Source organism: Symsagittifera roscoffensis, chromosome 2 (genome assembly GCF_963678635.1).
Source record: "Symsagittifera roscoffensis chromosome 2, txSymRosc1.1, whole genome shotgun sequence".
Lineage (NCBI taxonomy): Eukaryota > Metazoa > Xenacoelomorpha > Acoela > Convolutidae > Symsagittifera > Symsagittifera roscoffensis.
Genome location: NC_087063.1, coordinates 27,785,659 through 27,801,033, shown reverse-complemented (window position 1 = coordinate 27,801,033; position 15,375 = coordinate 27,785,659). Strand labels below are relative to the sequence as shown.

At 38.6% G+C, this 15,375-nt stretch overlaps 3 protein-coding genes across 7 annotated transcripts in view; all 3 read left to right on the top strand.

Annotated features, from left to right (window-relative positions):
* The window catches only part of LOC134840519 (AP-3 complex subunit delta-1-like), a 94,902-nt gene that overhangs the window by 35,375 nt on the left and 44,152 nt on the right, over positions 1–15,375 (top strand). The gene's annotated exons all lie outside the window — the stretch shown is intronic.
* LOC134839784 (uncharacterized) overlaps positions 75–15,375 on the top strand; it is a 28,863-nt gene continuing 13,562 nt past the window's right edge. The window contains exons 1-6 of the mRNA XM_063855406.1: positions 75–2,856; positions 7,656–7,711; positions 12,611–12,820; positions 13,105–13,237; positions 14,800–14,917; positions 15,283–15,368. Coding sequence (XP_063711476.1) covers positions 133–2,856; positions 7,656–7,711; positions 12,611–12,820; positions 13,105–13,237; positions 14,800–14,917; positions 15,283–15,368 — 3,327 coding nt within the window. The 5' untranslated portion in view covers positions 75–132. The remainder of the gene's footprint in view (positions 2,857–7,655; positions 7,712–12,610; positions 12,821–13,104; positions 13,238–14,799; positions 14,918–15,282; positions 15,369–15,375) is intronic.
* Positions 8,938–12,525, top strand: LOC134840520 (mediator of RNA polymerase II transcription subunit 8-like). Its single transcript, XM_063856377.1, has 4 exons — positions 8,938–9,198; positions 10,702–10,943; positions 11,359–11,621; positions 12,077–12,525. The coding sequence occupies exons 1-4, from the start codon at positions 8,992–8,994 to the stop codon at positions 12,325–12,327; spliced, it is 963 nt and encodes a 320-aa protein (XP_063712447.1). The 5' UTR covers positions 8,938–8,991; the 3' UTR covers positions 12,328–12,525.

Genomic DNA, 15,375 nt, shown 5'->3' with positions numbered 1-15,375 from the left:
TCATGTCCCATCTTACATATCAATCTGAGTCTAAATCCTGTAGCTCCTGCAATCTAACGACTAATTTCAGGTTAAAATGACCCAATCTATATTTTCTTTTCTTTTGTTGATGATCCTTCACTAAAACCGACCATGTCAATGAGGGGATCGAAACGTGCCAGTGGGCGACCTCAAAAGGTCCACTGTCGGTCGGATATGCTATACGAAGATGAAAATCAGAAGTTGTTTGAACTGATTGGACCCAACTGTGTTACCCAGGCAACCGCTGTAGTCCGGGTATTCCGTTGTCTACCCTCTAGTCCCAACCGGTGGACGAAGATTGGAGTTGGTGTGGCGACTTTCATCAAAGACAGTAAATTGAAATCTTTCTTCATCCGAGTCTATAATCTGAGAACGAGCACTAAAATTTTCGACGAGGAAATCTACAACGAGTTTGATGATTACAAGGCTGCTTCTAGATACTTTCATCACTTCTCAGGCGCAGTAGGAGTTTGTGGGTTGAGTTTCGCTGATGCAAGCGAAGCTGACTTTTTCAAGGCCATTATAATAGATAGATTAGAAGCACGAGCACAGAAGCGCCGTGCACGAAAACAAAAACAGATGAAAGACCGAAACGAAATCAGATCCCCCAGTCCTTTCACATCTTCTCAAACTTGGACTCCTAATATTTCAAACCCCAATTTTCAACAGAGCAATTATACTAATTCAATGAATACAAATAATTCGAATGGAGAGATCTCAGGAATGCATGTTGTTGAGGTCGGAGGGAGAATGGACAGTAGTAGTCGGTCCATGAGTATGAGTTCAAACTCAGTTAATAAAGGAAGCTCAAGTATGCTGTTTCCAACAAAGCTGTTGCCTTCTTCGAAGAAGAACAAAAGTTTATCCCAGAAAAAGAAAGAGATTAGCAAAACTGACATTGGAACCCCAACTAATTTCAGGCATCTAGAGCACGTCGGTGGGGGACAAAAACGAAGCACGTCATACACCATGGGAAATTCGAATTCGAACAATTTGGAGCTGCTGGGAAGAATGTTAGTATCACATAATATCTGCACAGAACAGGAACTCCAAAGTCAGAAGTTCCAAAGCGCCATCAATCAGTTTATTTCTTCAAAGGCATCAATTGATGATATTATAAAAGCATTCAGTGCAAATCAAATGGCATCATCTCCGACGAATCAAAACACTAGTCCTCCAACCAGCAGTTCGGTAGATTCGATTCACAGACGACATTCGGTCCATTCGCCTACAAGCCCGAAACCCAATGCAAATAATAACACCGTGAATCAAATACAAAGCAATCGACAGAATACTAACAGCAGAAGTTCATTTAGTATTCAAAACGGATCCATTTCAGTTAGCAAGCCCCCTGCTCCAATAAGAAGACCACCACCCGAACCGAATCGACGAGACACTACAACAGCCGTATCAGTGTCTCCCCATAACCGAACGGGAACGCAAAACAACGGCTTCCAAAGAAGTTCCAATCCACCCACGAGTATAAATGACGTACCTGCAAGACCTCCTTTGCCGGCGGGCAGACCGGCGGGGTCACCTGTCTTTCCAGCAAATGCTTTTAAGCACGACCAGACTACAAATGTTGCAGCATACGATGGAAACTTCCCATACACACCTTACGCCAGTGAGCGAGGAGCTGAAACTCATAAAAGAGCCCCTCCGCCGCCACTAAGTGCTCCTCAGGGAAATAGTATGATGCCCTCCAGAGCACCACCACCCAAAACATCACCCAGACATTCTTCTGTTGACAGATTTGGGACGAATGAACAGAAGACTCCGCCGAAGCAAAATAACACGACAACAATACCCTCCTCTCTGTCTCGACCCGGCTCAAGAACTGCAATCTCGGCTCCCTTTGAAGAACCCTCAGCGTCTCTGGTGAAGACATCATCGTCTTACATCTCTACAAACAACTCGACTAGCGATAACAATAGTACATCTGAAAAACATGATCCACGGAGAAAGATCAGTGGTTCTAGCGCCGAAAGTTCTCCGACAATCAACGGAGGACAGTCTCCAGTTACTCTTGAAAACTCAGGTTCCAATAACTCGACTGCGCAGAATCTGAATAGATTCAATATGATTTCGAGAGATCAGCTTCAGAAGAACCAACAAACGCCCAAAAGTGTTCCTCCGAATAAGGCATCTATGGCTGAGTCTCACGCGACAAGCAAAGTTGCTCCTGCAGCGCCTGCATTAGCGAGCTCGAAGCCAGTGGCTCCCCCGAAAACATCAAAATTGAGAGCATCGCCATCTTCTGCAAAAGGAGAGAAAGCATCTGCGCCGAAACCCCCAACTGATGTTGCTTCTAAGAGTGTTCCAGCTCCTCCGCCGCCACCACCAAATGTCCCAGCACCTCCTCCTCCGCCTCCGATTGGAGTACCTCAACCTCCACCAGCTCCAGCAGCACCATCGGCTGGACCCTCGAGAAGAGAATCATCAGTTGCGCCTAAAATGGTTCCATTGACGAAAGCTAAGCCTGATGATCTTCTGGACGCAATAAGGAAGGCTTCTGTCAATCAGCTGAAGCCAGCAGAAGAGCGCACTCTTGAACCAGTTAAAACTACTTCAGAAGATCCTAAATCGAGTCTTCTAGGAGAAATCAAAAACTTCAGAAAAGAAACTGTTCTGAAGAAAGTGGAGCCTAACAGCCATCCCAAAGAAAGCAGCGGGGAGCAAGGTTTCAACCAGTTGCCTGGGCTTTTAGGTGATTTGGCGAGAATGGTAAATGAGCAGCGAAAAACTATGAACCCGGATTCGGCTTCAAACTCAAAGTCAGGAAACGACAGCGACGAATGCAGCGATGCCGACAGCTTTGACGACGATGACTGGGATTAAAGAACACAATGGAATTGAACCAACCAAAGTTGTGAAGTCCAGCGCCAAGAAAAGTTTGTTGTGATACCGAGAATCATCATATTGAAAGAAGAATCACCCTCAACTGGTGTTTAGGCACATATAATAATGCCTCATGCTGATGAATCTGTTAATCCGAGGGCATATTAAGAGTAATGAACGTAATGAGTAATCGAAAGTGGAATTTATTTTTAAGATATCCCAGCGGAATAAAAACTTCACCTATTGATCCAGTTTTCTCAAGTTGGGATCATGTTATCAAAAAAGCGCCGATCATAAATTGTTTTAGAAATTCAAAGACCTTAAAGGACATCTATTTATTCTTTAAAATTCGAAAGTTCAAATTTTTTCAAGAACGTCAATGTTTTTTGTTTACTTGCGTTCATTACTCTTTTCCAATCTTTGATTGGCTGTTTGAAATTTGGTTGAGAAACTGAAAGATATCACTCAGCTGCTGTAATTTGGGCGTTAAACGGGTATTTTTGCAAGTTGCTGGTGCTTTAGAGCATAAATAGTGTTCTGAATTCTGTTTGAGACCTTTGTTTAATCTTTAATCTTCATTTGATTACCCTTCGAAATATACTGCAGATTAATTTGTAGATAATTAATAATTTGTAGCTGCTGGACGGATAATTTGAATTTTTTAAGTATTCATATATCTACAGCTTCTATTTTTGATAGAAACATTGGCGATAAGTTAAAATCTCAATCTGAGTGACGAGTGAAATAGTTCAGTGTAAATTTGTAGCAGAGTAGTACCCGATTGTGTTCAGTAGCACATATTTGCTGGCAGAAGAGAAACTTAAGTTGGTTTTTTGATTCTTTGGTTGTTTTTACTTTAATTAAGGGTTGAATTTGTTGCTTATATCGCCTGAGGGGTGAAGAAACTTTGCCATGCTGTATTTTTTTCACGCAAACCCAAGTTCCATATTGGAGCCAGAAGGAGTCGAGTGGTCAATCATTGTGAAGCGTTTCAGTCGTGATTCGAGCTGCAATGAAGGTTTTTAGAAACGTTTTGATGGTATCTAGAAAAACTTTAGTGTAATTTCGTTTATCGGATCCATTGAGAGTTGAAACACTTAAGACAGGTAGTTCAAATCAGTTCTTATCTTAACTTCAGCCGTCACGTTAACTTCACTTCTTCGACCGTATCCAGATTAGTGGGAATTTCGTTTAGACTCAAATACTTTTCAAGAAAATTTATATTTTAAGAATTTTATATTAGTTTCAATTTAAAGTTTTTTTGTTCGGACCTATCTCGAAGAGTGGGGAGGAACAGCTTATACCATCATAAGAAAGGACCGCCACGACAGGAAGGTGGATTACTTACTGCCGTACACAACTAGCTTGTCTGCGAAGAGTTGAAAACAGTGGAATACGGGACTTTGGCGGCGCAATGTTAAAATTGAAGGCCAATAAAAAGAGCCTCGGGGGCTATTCTCATGGGCTAAGAATTGAACGAGCGAAAAACTCATGGGCGAAGGGCCGACAACAGAAACAATTGAAAGTTGATTATTCAAATGAATCAATTGCTGTTCAACCAAAAGGAATTAAATGAAGCAATCTATTAAATTTGTTCCGGTTCGCCGACGGTCAGTGACTATTTGAAAATTTTGCGTATTTCTGCCTTTTATGTATTCGGCCAATATTAATATTAGGTCCCTAGAAATGTTTACTTTCTTTGAGGTTTTCTCGTTTTCTGTCCAAATTTTGGAATACTGAAATCTGATTGGCTGATTTTTATTATCGCCCATTCGTTCCTTTGCCTATACATAATTACATTCCCCGCGCAGTAGTTACCCAAAACATTAAGGTTTCTATTACTCAACTGCTTGCGAATAGCAATGCTATTTTAAAGGCAGATGCAAATGCTCGCTCATCTATCTGGTGTTCAAATGATTACGTCTCAAATGGCATAATTCCCAAATGGCATAAGAATGAAAAAATTCCCAAATGGCATAAAAATGAAAAAATTCCCAACTGGCATAAATTTCATGCAACAGTTGCATTAAAAAAACGGAGAACAATTTTTTCGTGAACAATGTGAGAAAATTAGTCAAGTTGTCAATTCAAATGTTGATTGACATTTTATCTTGAAAAAGTTGAAGAATTTTTTTTATCAAAAGCAAGAAGCATAAGCTTGCGGTTATTAATAAGCTTCTAGTGGTCAATTTTTTTTCGACAAATTTGTTGCGTAAAATTTGTTTGGAAGCAATTAATTCCAAGTCTTGTTCACATGCTTTCGTTCCTGACAAAATGTTAGAATTAGAAATTGATAGAAAACGTTTAAACTACAATGAAAACTTGAAATTTATGCCATTTGGGAAAAAATTCCACTTTTATGCCATTTGGGAATTATGCCATTTGGGAAGTTACCGTTCAAATATAGCGGATAAAAAGTGCTACTGAAGGAGCGAAAATTACTGACTCCTGACTCCACCCCTTTCAGTGAATGGGGACAAAGGCACCTTACGTCCTGAAAAGTTGGGGGTTGTGTTTTATCGAAGAGCCTCAAAAATGGCTTCTTTGAGTTTTGCTTAGAGGCCAAGGTTTTTCAGTTTATATACAAATGCTCAAGCAATTTACAGTAATTAATGAGTGATCAACAGTAACGCACCTCCTAGCCAGCTGAAGATGTTTGATTCACAAATTCAAGAAAAACTGAACTTAACAGTAACTACGCCCTGCCTTACAAACTTAGGTTTTCGGAAGCACAAAGTTAAAAGATCAATTCACTGCAATAGATAAATTATGACAAAGTTGAAAAAAACGAGCTATTTTGGACAATGATTCAAAAATCTCAAAGGAAGTATATAGTTTAATCAGTTCGATTTCCGTTTTTCTTTCTTTTCTTTTGGTCTAAGATTGACTTGTCATGTTTCGTTTCTTGTTTCGTTGAACAATATTTGTTCCGCTGGCTTCTAGCTTCCAAATCACTAAATTGGTGGATTTTTTAGTTTAAGTTTGGGTGCTCAGTGTTTGAAGCTCGTATCAATCATTGGAAGCCGATTATTGTTTCCATGTGTCGGTTTTTCACCGCTAAAATGGGAAGGTTGTTGGCAGTTTCTTATTCTGATTGTCGGCATTAGTTTTTCTGACTTATTTAAATGGACAATTAATTATTTTGATTAGAGAGCTGAACTTTTTCATATTGTCAAGTGTCGAGCGGAGGTGTACCCGGAGGATAGGGGGGGGGGGGACTTGGAGGGGGGGGGGGGTTAACATGAGAGTTAAAACAAAGTCTTTAAGAAATTTGCTGACTTGTTAGCGTTAAACGCAACTCAGATTTGTGGTTATATTGGACCTATCTCAAGTTTGGCATTTCGAGCTAGTGTCATCATAGGGAAAAGTAAATGTGAAGATTGTGTAAGAGGCATTAGCTAGCAATGTCACGCCTCATAGGGGATCTATCTTAATTTGAAACTCAAATAGACAAGCACAGGTAAAGGATAGTATAAAACCTTACCCGAGGCAGAACTATTTTTGAGTGATGGATAGTCTTTTCTCTAATTGCTAAGGAGAATTGTTGGTTTTCAGGTGAGAATAGAATCGGAGAGAGCTGAAGAAAAAACGCCCAGCTAAGTGTTTATGTCTCAGTTAGTGAAGTTGGTTTGTTTGTTGAATCAAGCTGACCTGAGGTTAGATTCGCGTTAGTTGCCGTTGAAATAGTTCCTGGGAAAATTGACCCTGACCATTAAAAATGACCTTTTTGCTATTTTGGATAATATCGTATTGCATAAAGAGGAGAACATCTACAGAACGGTTTAGAGGAGAATATTTGCGGCGACTCTGAGTCGAAATATCTGCGGTGAATTTGAACAAAAATTCCCCATATCTACATAGATGTTGATATTTTCTTCGATAGAGTTGTCTACGCCTTTTCAATTTCCATGATTATTTTAATGTATAACTCATGCACTGTATATTAACCGATAAGATGTCTCCCGTACCGAACTTTTTGGCCATAATCATATCTGATCATTGTAAAATCATGCAAAATTCATGTCTGTAACAGATATGCAGCATGTCTATATTCGGCATGCACATACCTGCATCAGACCTGCATCAGGTGTGCTAACTGAAGATATGCTCACACCTGCAGCATGCATGATCATGCCTGAACTGAACATGCTCACACCTGCAGGATGCATGATCATACCTGAACTAAACATGCTCACACCTGCAGGATACATGATCATACCTGAACTAAACATGCTCACACCTGCAGGATACATGACCATGCCTGAACCGAATATGCTCAAATCGTTATCTTCAGTATTATAAGATAATTAAAGAAATGGTTAAATTGTAACAACATCATAAACTCAGCTTGATAATGTGACACTTTACTTCAAATTTTAAGTTTTTTTTCAGATTTTTTTTGACATTGGTGAAGTTTTTTGTTGAAAATTTACTGTAGCGGTTAGATGCATCTTTCTTTAATTGCCAGCAGGGAGTCATTGAAGAAAATTGAAGGGTTATTGGCCAAAAAATTTTGTGACGAATTGCTTCAATTCAATGCTTTATAGTTCAAACCGGGGATTCTTAGTTTTTTCGACTATCCCTCCCGTTGCCCCCTGAAACTAACCTGAAGTCCTTTTTTTTGGGATGTAGATGCGACATAATTTTCTTCATTTGAAGATATTTGACTCGAGGAGGTAAATTTGGATAAGCTCATTTCAAACAAAATCTGAAAAAGTGAAATTTTTAACAAGAAAGACCAATTAGTCAAGATAAGAAGTAATGTATAAATAAATATGAATTTGTCAAGTTTTCAGTCAGTCGTTATCATGTCTGCGACAGGCATGAACATGTTTCACTCAGGTCTGATCATGTAAGATCCAGGTATGACCACGTCTGTAGAAAAATACGCATGCTCACTTGTGAACAGCCCTGCATAATGGGGGAACAGTCCTGAGAATATTCTCTCCCCTGCTAAATGGATGATCAGCCGTGAAATGGCACAAAAAGTTCAGTACGGGCTGTATTGAAGAGTAATGAACGTAGTGAGTACTCTTATATAGGTCTGGCTGATTTTTTTGTTTTTGTTTATGAATATATAACTGCTCGGGATGTAATGGTAAAAAGCCTACAAATAGTCTTACATCTTACTTGTACTTTGATCTTCGCCGTCAGACGGAATTGAATCGCCGTCAGACGGTGAAGTTCATCGTAGTTGTTTACATAATTCGAACACAGTCGAGCTGAAAATTATTCTGTCCAGTCGGTCGAAACACTTTGCCTGTTTCGAACACTTTTCATTCGAATGAGTCTAACGAAGCCTAGTTTGCTAAGGTCAAATGCATGTGAACACGTTTTTTTTCGATCGAGGCTGTCGACAATTTGGGTCGAGCACAGTCAAAGGTATCTTAGCTTCATTCGAAACAGCAAGTGTGGGTCGAGTTGGCCGACTTCTAGTAATTTTTGGTCAAAAAGCGCAAACCATTAGTCGATTATATCTGTGATTTTGTTTGAAGACGTTAATTCCTGGCATTAACTTAATGTGAAGGCTACTGAATGATTGTTTCTGTAGCTTTAGTAGAAGCGCTATCAGATTGAGATTGAACACTTACCTTAATCGGCCCCATTTGATCTTCAGGGCATGGCCTATCCACCGAGTTTATACTGGTTGAAAAACTCAATGAAATATAGTACGCATATTTAATTAGCGCTGCTTTGAATGCATAAATATTTTCAAACGCATTTTCTTTTGTTTATTCAAATATTTGTAAATGAATTTGAATTAAGATTTCGAACTTTCAAGTTTTTCAGATATATCAGTTAAATTACAATTAATTACAACGCTAGGATCCATGTTTTATCGAAACTGATTTAGTTTCCGCTCATATCTCCAGTACAAATCATCATCTATTGATAGTTAGAGCTGTCTTAGTTGTTCAACGGTTATCGAAACTTGACTAAATTTTTAGAGCATAATCGATCTATCTAACTGAAATTAAGAGATAGGAACTGTAATAGTTGACGATCTTTAAAAACGGTTCGAAATAGTGAACTAAATTAAAATTAAATCGAAGTAAGATGGAAATTATTTTCAGGATTTCGAATGAAGTGCTATTTGAAATAAAAATGATTTGATTTCTGAATTCTACCACGATGCTTGCCAATCTAGCAGCTGCGAATGCGCAGCAGACGAATAGTATCCCATCTAACTCAGGTGGAGTTGGACTGCTTGTGAATCAGAATCAAACCAACAACCAGCAAGTGGGTGGCAATAATGATGTGGCGATCCACTCGTTGATTGAAGAGCTGCTGGTGTCTGTTTCTGAAATCAAAGTGGGATTAGAACAGCTGTTGCTTAAGGTACTCCTTCAGCTCATTGTCAATAAGAAAAATCTTATATTCAATTGTGTTAAGATTCAGTTCGAAAGTATCGAAAATGAGTTAACTGAGATTTGTATTTGTAATCTTCAATTTGAATATTAATTTAGATATATTTACTTCTTATTTGGTGAAGCGCTGAATGTTTCGACTGCCCTTTATCGTCGATCATAAGTGTTTTGGTTAAAAAAAATCTTATCAAATGTTCGAAAAAGTGAGAAAATTTTGAATATATTTCTGTATATATATATAAATTTTTTCATTTCTTTATTTACACCAGCGACTCTAGTGAGCGTTAGTGTAATAGTACAACTATTCTTTTTATTCTAATCTAAGTCGCATATTTTGGTGGCACCTTTAGGGTTTTGTGATAGCATGTGTTTTGACATTTGAATAGTTAACATAAATGATGCATTCTCAGTGTATCAAAGGAGCCGAAAACAGCTATTACTTTCAATAACAAAAACTCGATTTCAGAATTTTTCCAACTCAAAATATCTAGCAATGGTTTGAAATGCATAGTTTATGCATAATACGGATTCATGGTTTCCATTTTATTACTTGAAAAGTTAGTGTGGATGCCTTCAGTTTGTTATATTCCAAATTATTACTCGCAATTTTTTGTCTACTTGTATTTGGTGACACGTTTGCTGCATGGCATTGACAATTTTGCATATGTGGCTGCTTTATTTGTGACTAGTGTTTGCCGGTTGTTAAGCGTTCGTTGCCGAGATTACAGGGCGTGAAACTCCATTTCTCGAGGTCGCAGGTTGGAAGCCAACGCATAGCAAAGACTTAATTCGAGGCTTATTTCTATTTCATTTTATAAAGCTGCTTTTTTGTCGTGTTCTTGCTAGTGTTTGCGAAGCGCAGCTTTTTCATCCGTTTTTTTTTGAGCGAGCATTTTTCATAGACTTTTAAATTATAGTCAGAAATTTCAAGGCGTCGCCGTGATACGGCACTTCAATTGAAATTATATTAGTCAGTCGTCCCGAATTCAAACTATTATAAATTGTTGAAAAACTCTCCATGTGTCATGCGCAGGATTTTTTTTGACTGGGAGAGGGCGGATTATTTGACTTTTTCGGCCGGTAACTTTTATTTTTTCGAGCTCTGCCGACTCCTCAGTTTTGGGAGAACATGCCCATTTCTGAGAGTTTTTGGAAGGTTCTGACCAATAGATTGTGTCGGCAATGCCCCTTCAAAAAAGGCTATTTTGATGGGGCTTAAATTTTGGTTTTTTTAAAACGAGGAAAGATAGCTTTTGTCTTTTGTCCTGAAGAATTTCAGATTATTGAGTTGATGAAGTACTTTTGGCTCTTTGATGGATACTTACGTACGATCTTTCTGTGTTAATAAATGTTGCCCTACCTAATATCCTCAAGGAATGAGACAAAACCATTATGCGTCTCAAACCACAGGAATCTCGATTGTGAGATGGAGCTTCTTAAAGGTTCCTTGTGGGTCATTCTCCTTTTTTTTCAGGTTGATTCTGGGGTTCACACCAACTCTCTACTGGACAGCCTCTCAGTCACCTCTGGGCAGATGCACATGTTATGTCGCAAACTCAGCCTCAATACACTCGTCCCTATCGCCTCCTCTCCAGCAGGACAACAAAACCAACAGCAGTCAAAGTATTCTCTCCTCAGTAGTGTAGTGTTCACCCCTCAAAATCTCTCAATGGCACAGGACGACCATTTGGCACAATTGACCGAAGGAAGAGCTAGGTTTGAAGCATCTTATCACTAAACATTGCATTACGGTAGAACTGTAAGTGAAAAGTCGTATGAAAGTTTTCAGAAAATGCAAATTTCTTGTTTCTGAAAGTATTGTGTGTCGGGTTGGTACTTTTCGAAAGTACAAGGGGTGGGATGGGTTCTTCCCATACGACGGAAATATCAGCATATTACATCGAGCGGCTGTTTAGAGGAAAGTATCGCCTTCGATGAAGTCTAATAGCTTTTTCTTGGTCTGAAATATATTCGCTCACTGTCAATCAATTATTTGTTGAACTGCTATGTATGATTTTTCGACTTTCGTGGCAAAAAGGTTCTTTCGATTCACGTGAAGGCTTAAAAGTAAATAAAATCATACATAGCAGTTCAAAAAATAATTGATTTTATGTTGGCTTTGCGTGTTCAGATGTTTCGACCACCAGTTGGTTCCTCTCTACCTGCGCACGAAATTGATTCCCACACTGGAAAACAAACTACAGATCCTGGCAGAGGAGGCATCCAGCAAGGACTCTGAGCTACAGGCATCGGTCGGAAGCAACCGGGAGCTATTGCGCAAGATTGTGGACGAAGTGGCTTCATTAATGGCATCAGTAGAGGGTGACTTGAACAGGAGTGCCTCTGAAAATGCCATACAGAGTTGCACAGTCAACGACACCGCAGCTCTCCTTGGTCAGTTGCGATCTCTTTGACTATTTACACCTTTTGCAAAGGGGATTCTTTTTTCTAGGTACAAAATCCCATATGCTTAACCGTTGAATTATTTCATTATAGGGGTGGCAATTCCTTATTAGGTACCAAAGGGGAAAATATTCAAAGAGGTCCGTCAATTGAATTTTCAATCAAATTTTTCTTTAGAGATATAATGTTTTTCAGATTTTGAAGTCTATGATTTGCGTGAAGTGTAGTCCAATGGAATTTCTGATGTGGTAATTTTAAGAAAACATTTTTTCGAATTTTGTTGAATTGTTGTAATTTGCTTGCACAATCCCGCACTGTTTTCCAATTTAGCCACCTTTAGAAATTATAATAATCATAGCGGATCCTCCCTCTGATGTGAAAGGGACAGTGGGTAGTAGTTTTCTTCCCTTGTAAAAGTTTGCTGTCAAATTGAATGAAAATTTAAGCTGCCGTGACTGAAGGACGTGGTATCAAAAATCAAGTTGCAGCTGTTCACTCAAACACCATGAAACAATTCCCGAATGTTTCATTAACGCATCTGCAACAGCAACCTAATATGAATATGATGTCGCAGCATAACCCTCAAATGAACACGGGTGGGGCTCAAATGGCGAGTGGGATGGGCAACAGAGGGAACATGTCCCAGGGGCAGACGCAACCGACGCCCACAATTGTGAAACCTATCATCAGATCTTGATCTTAACTAATATGTTGGTTGCTGTAAATTATGTTGGCTCTGTAGCTCTTGCGTTCGAAAAAATTGTGTTATGTATATCATTGTTGATTGTTCCCAAGTGTTAGATGTTTCGAAGTGACTGTACCTATCGTTGGTCAAAGATTTTTTGATATTAAACTAGAAATGAAATGATTGAAAAATATTATTCTAATGCTTCTGGATCAACGTTTTAAAGTGGTTTCGGATAATCAAATAGCTGCGCAAGACAATGCACCAGTCTTCAAATATATTGGCTGCTTTTCAGACGTGACATGGTGGACTCTGGTCCGAGTAGGGGTGAGACAGCCCTGGTGAACAGACCCCTGAATAAATTATCGAGTAAAAATGCCGACATCAATTTGTCCGCGTTCGCCCTCCTTTTCCGCGAGATGGTAGACTACTGTGACTCACGAGTAACCACGATTGAGGAGCAGCAGCAGAAATTGTCAGAGATGGGACAACATGTCGGTAGCAGGTAACCTAGAAAAATCACAAAACTTCAAAAAAAAAATTGTTTATGATTTATGCAGCAGAATGCATTGAGGACTAAATTTTAACTCTGAGCAGACCAAAAACTGCTGCGCTCAGATTAACCTGATTATGAGACGACCTTTCGACTCAAATAATGGAAAACGCTATAAACAATCTTTTAACGATGTCAGAACGATATCACAAAAAATTGAAACCCAACTTCCAATAATTTTTAAATTACCGAGACGTTAGTTAAGTCTGATAACGTCTTTGGCTTTGGTTTTGCAGGTACCTGGAGCTAGTGTGGTTCCGAGAGAAACAGACGCGGAGAGAGAATAGATTGATTCATCTGTTGACTTTTGTGCAAAAGAATCTGTGGAGAGCATTATTCAACAAGGAAATTGAAACCCTTGAACAGCAGGTGAATTATCAGCTACCTTAAATCTTACAACTCTCACGACGTTTTGTCGCAGTTCGAAATGTTACGGCTCTTTTCCACTCCGCATTCCAGTTTCATAACATTTTTTCCGGCTTTCATGGCTAAATCCGTGATATTACAATGTTAAGAATGATGCAAAGAAGTGTTCAGAATAGTTAAGTTTTTCAACATGCAAAGTTTCATTGCACGAGGACAATGTTGAATGTTTTTTTTTCAACTTGAAATTCAAATGTGATGCAGGTAGAGTTGAAATACAGCCAGTAACAAATCGTCGTCAGATACGAAATTTTGCCTTTGCGAATCGCCTTCTGTGACTAATTGTATCATGGAAGCGTGAGTGACTCATAATTGCTAGAAAATTATTTCAGGCGAGTTCTGCATATTTCATGTACTTAGCTAATGTAATGAAGATTTTTCTGGCTCTGTCAAAACTCCAAACGTCTGTATTTGGCAAAGTTTTCTGCGCCGTGGAAAATTTTCGTTTGGGCGCTTATGGCAAATTTTGTACAAAATATCGCGTTTTTTCGATACGCGCTTCTTCAAAACAGTGTATATTGGCACCGAAGGCTAAGGCCTCTGCTGGACAAATAACTGGGCTGATTTGATGCCTGTACCCGCATTAAGATTTACCTTAAGTCGATTGTACTCAATGACTGTGGAGTCTCTATGAAGTTTTGTAGATTCGACTAAAACGTGGTCTTATAGACAAATTGTTGGCAATGTTCTCAATTTTTTGGTCTTTCGTGTCGGAAAAACAGGAGGGTCCTAAATTTATTTACAACTTTTTTTTGTGCTTTCCATACATGTTGCCGTTTTAACATTTGCGATCAGTTTAGTGTGTTATTACGAACAATCTTTTTTTTTCTAACCTAATCGCAAATAAAAGTGTTCCTTAAAAGTGTTCACCTATGTGGAAATTTCACTAGCATTGTAAATTGCATACCATCTGTTCTTTGCTTTATTTGTTACTGAGTGGTTAATGGTACATGTTAAGCTTCTGTGGCTTATTGGTTAGTGTGTGAGACTCTACATCTCTAGGTCTTAGGCTCGAATCTCATAGGTAGACCAATTTTTGCTAATTCGAGGATTATTTCTAATTTTCATTATTTTATTTTATAGAGCTGCTTTTTGTCGTGTTCTCGCAAGTGTTTGCGAAGCGAAGCTTCACCTCTGTGTAAAAAAAATCATGTTCTCTTTTTTATAACGAATGGTTTCCTTTTTGCCTTGAGTACTGTGCTTTCTAACTAATTTGATTAGTTGAATATCTTTAGAGACAAAAATAATCCAATAGTTAGGAATGTTTGTGGGCTAGAGGTAACGTTTTTTGGTCACGGAGCAGGCAACTTCGCTTAAGCCAATTGTTTCAAATTAGCCAGTGAGTGATATTTTTCTGATTAGGTCTTAAAAATGTACTATTAAAATTAAAGCCCAACTGATAATAAAATCCTCCGATTATATGTAAGATAAAATATCAGATTTTTGTTTTTTGAAGACACAACTTTTGCTACAAGCTTGGCTGACTTCATTCATTCTGTTGTTGTCAGGTAGACAGTGAGAATGCGATCTACTACCTAATAGAGAAGGAACCCCTCGTGAACAGACTAGTGCCCCTCGATGGATCGGGACTCAACTGCGCCGCGTTTAACGCTGGCATTGTCCAAGGTACACGCTATAATTATATTGCCAATTTTTAACAGTTGAACAAGATGGTTAATATAGAAAATGATGAACATTTTTACAATTTTGTTTTGGAGATTAATTGCAAGTCTAAATGTTAGTATCAGAATTTGCAAGTTATTTACGAATATTTTTCAGCGGATATTTTGCTGGTGTGAAAACGAACTATGGCTTGAAGTACTTGAGTTCAATTTTTATGATGAAAGTTCAAATGAAATTTTAGTCTTCGGTTTTTGCTCAAAACGAATTTTCTAAATAGTTTCTCAAAGAAGATTGCAAGACTAATAAGATTGAGCTGATTTAATCTCTTAAAATCTGTTTTTTTTTTCTATCTCGGCTTTTGTTTCCAGCTTTTTTAACTGGAGCAGGATTTCCCTGCACTGTGACGACTCACTGGCATAAGGGGACCACTCTTCTAATCAAATTCGACAATCTCGTGGCAG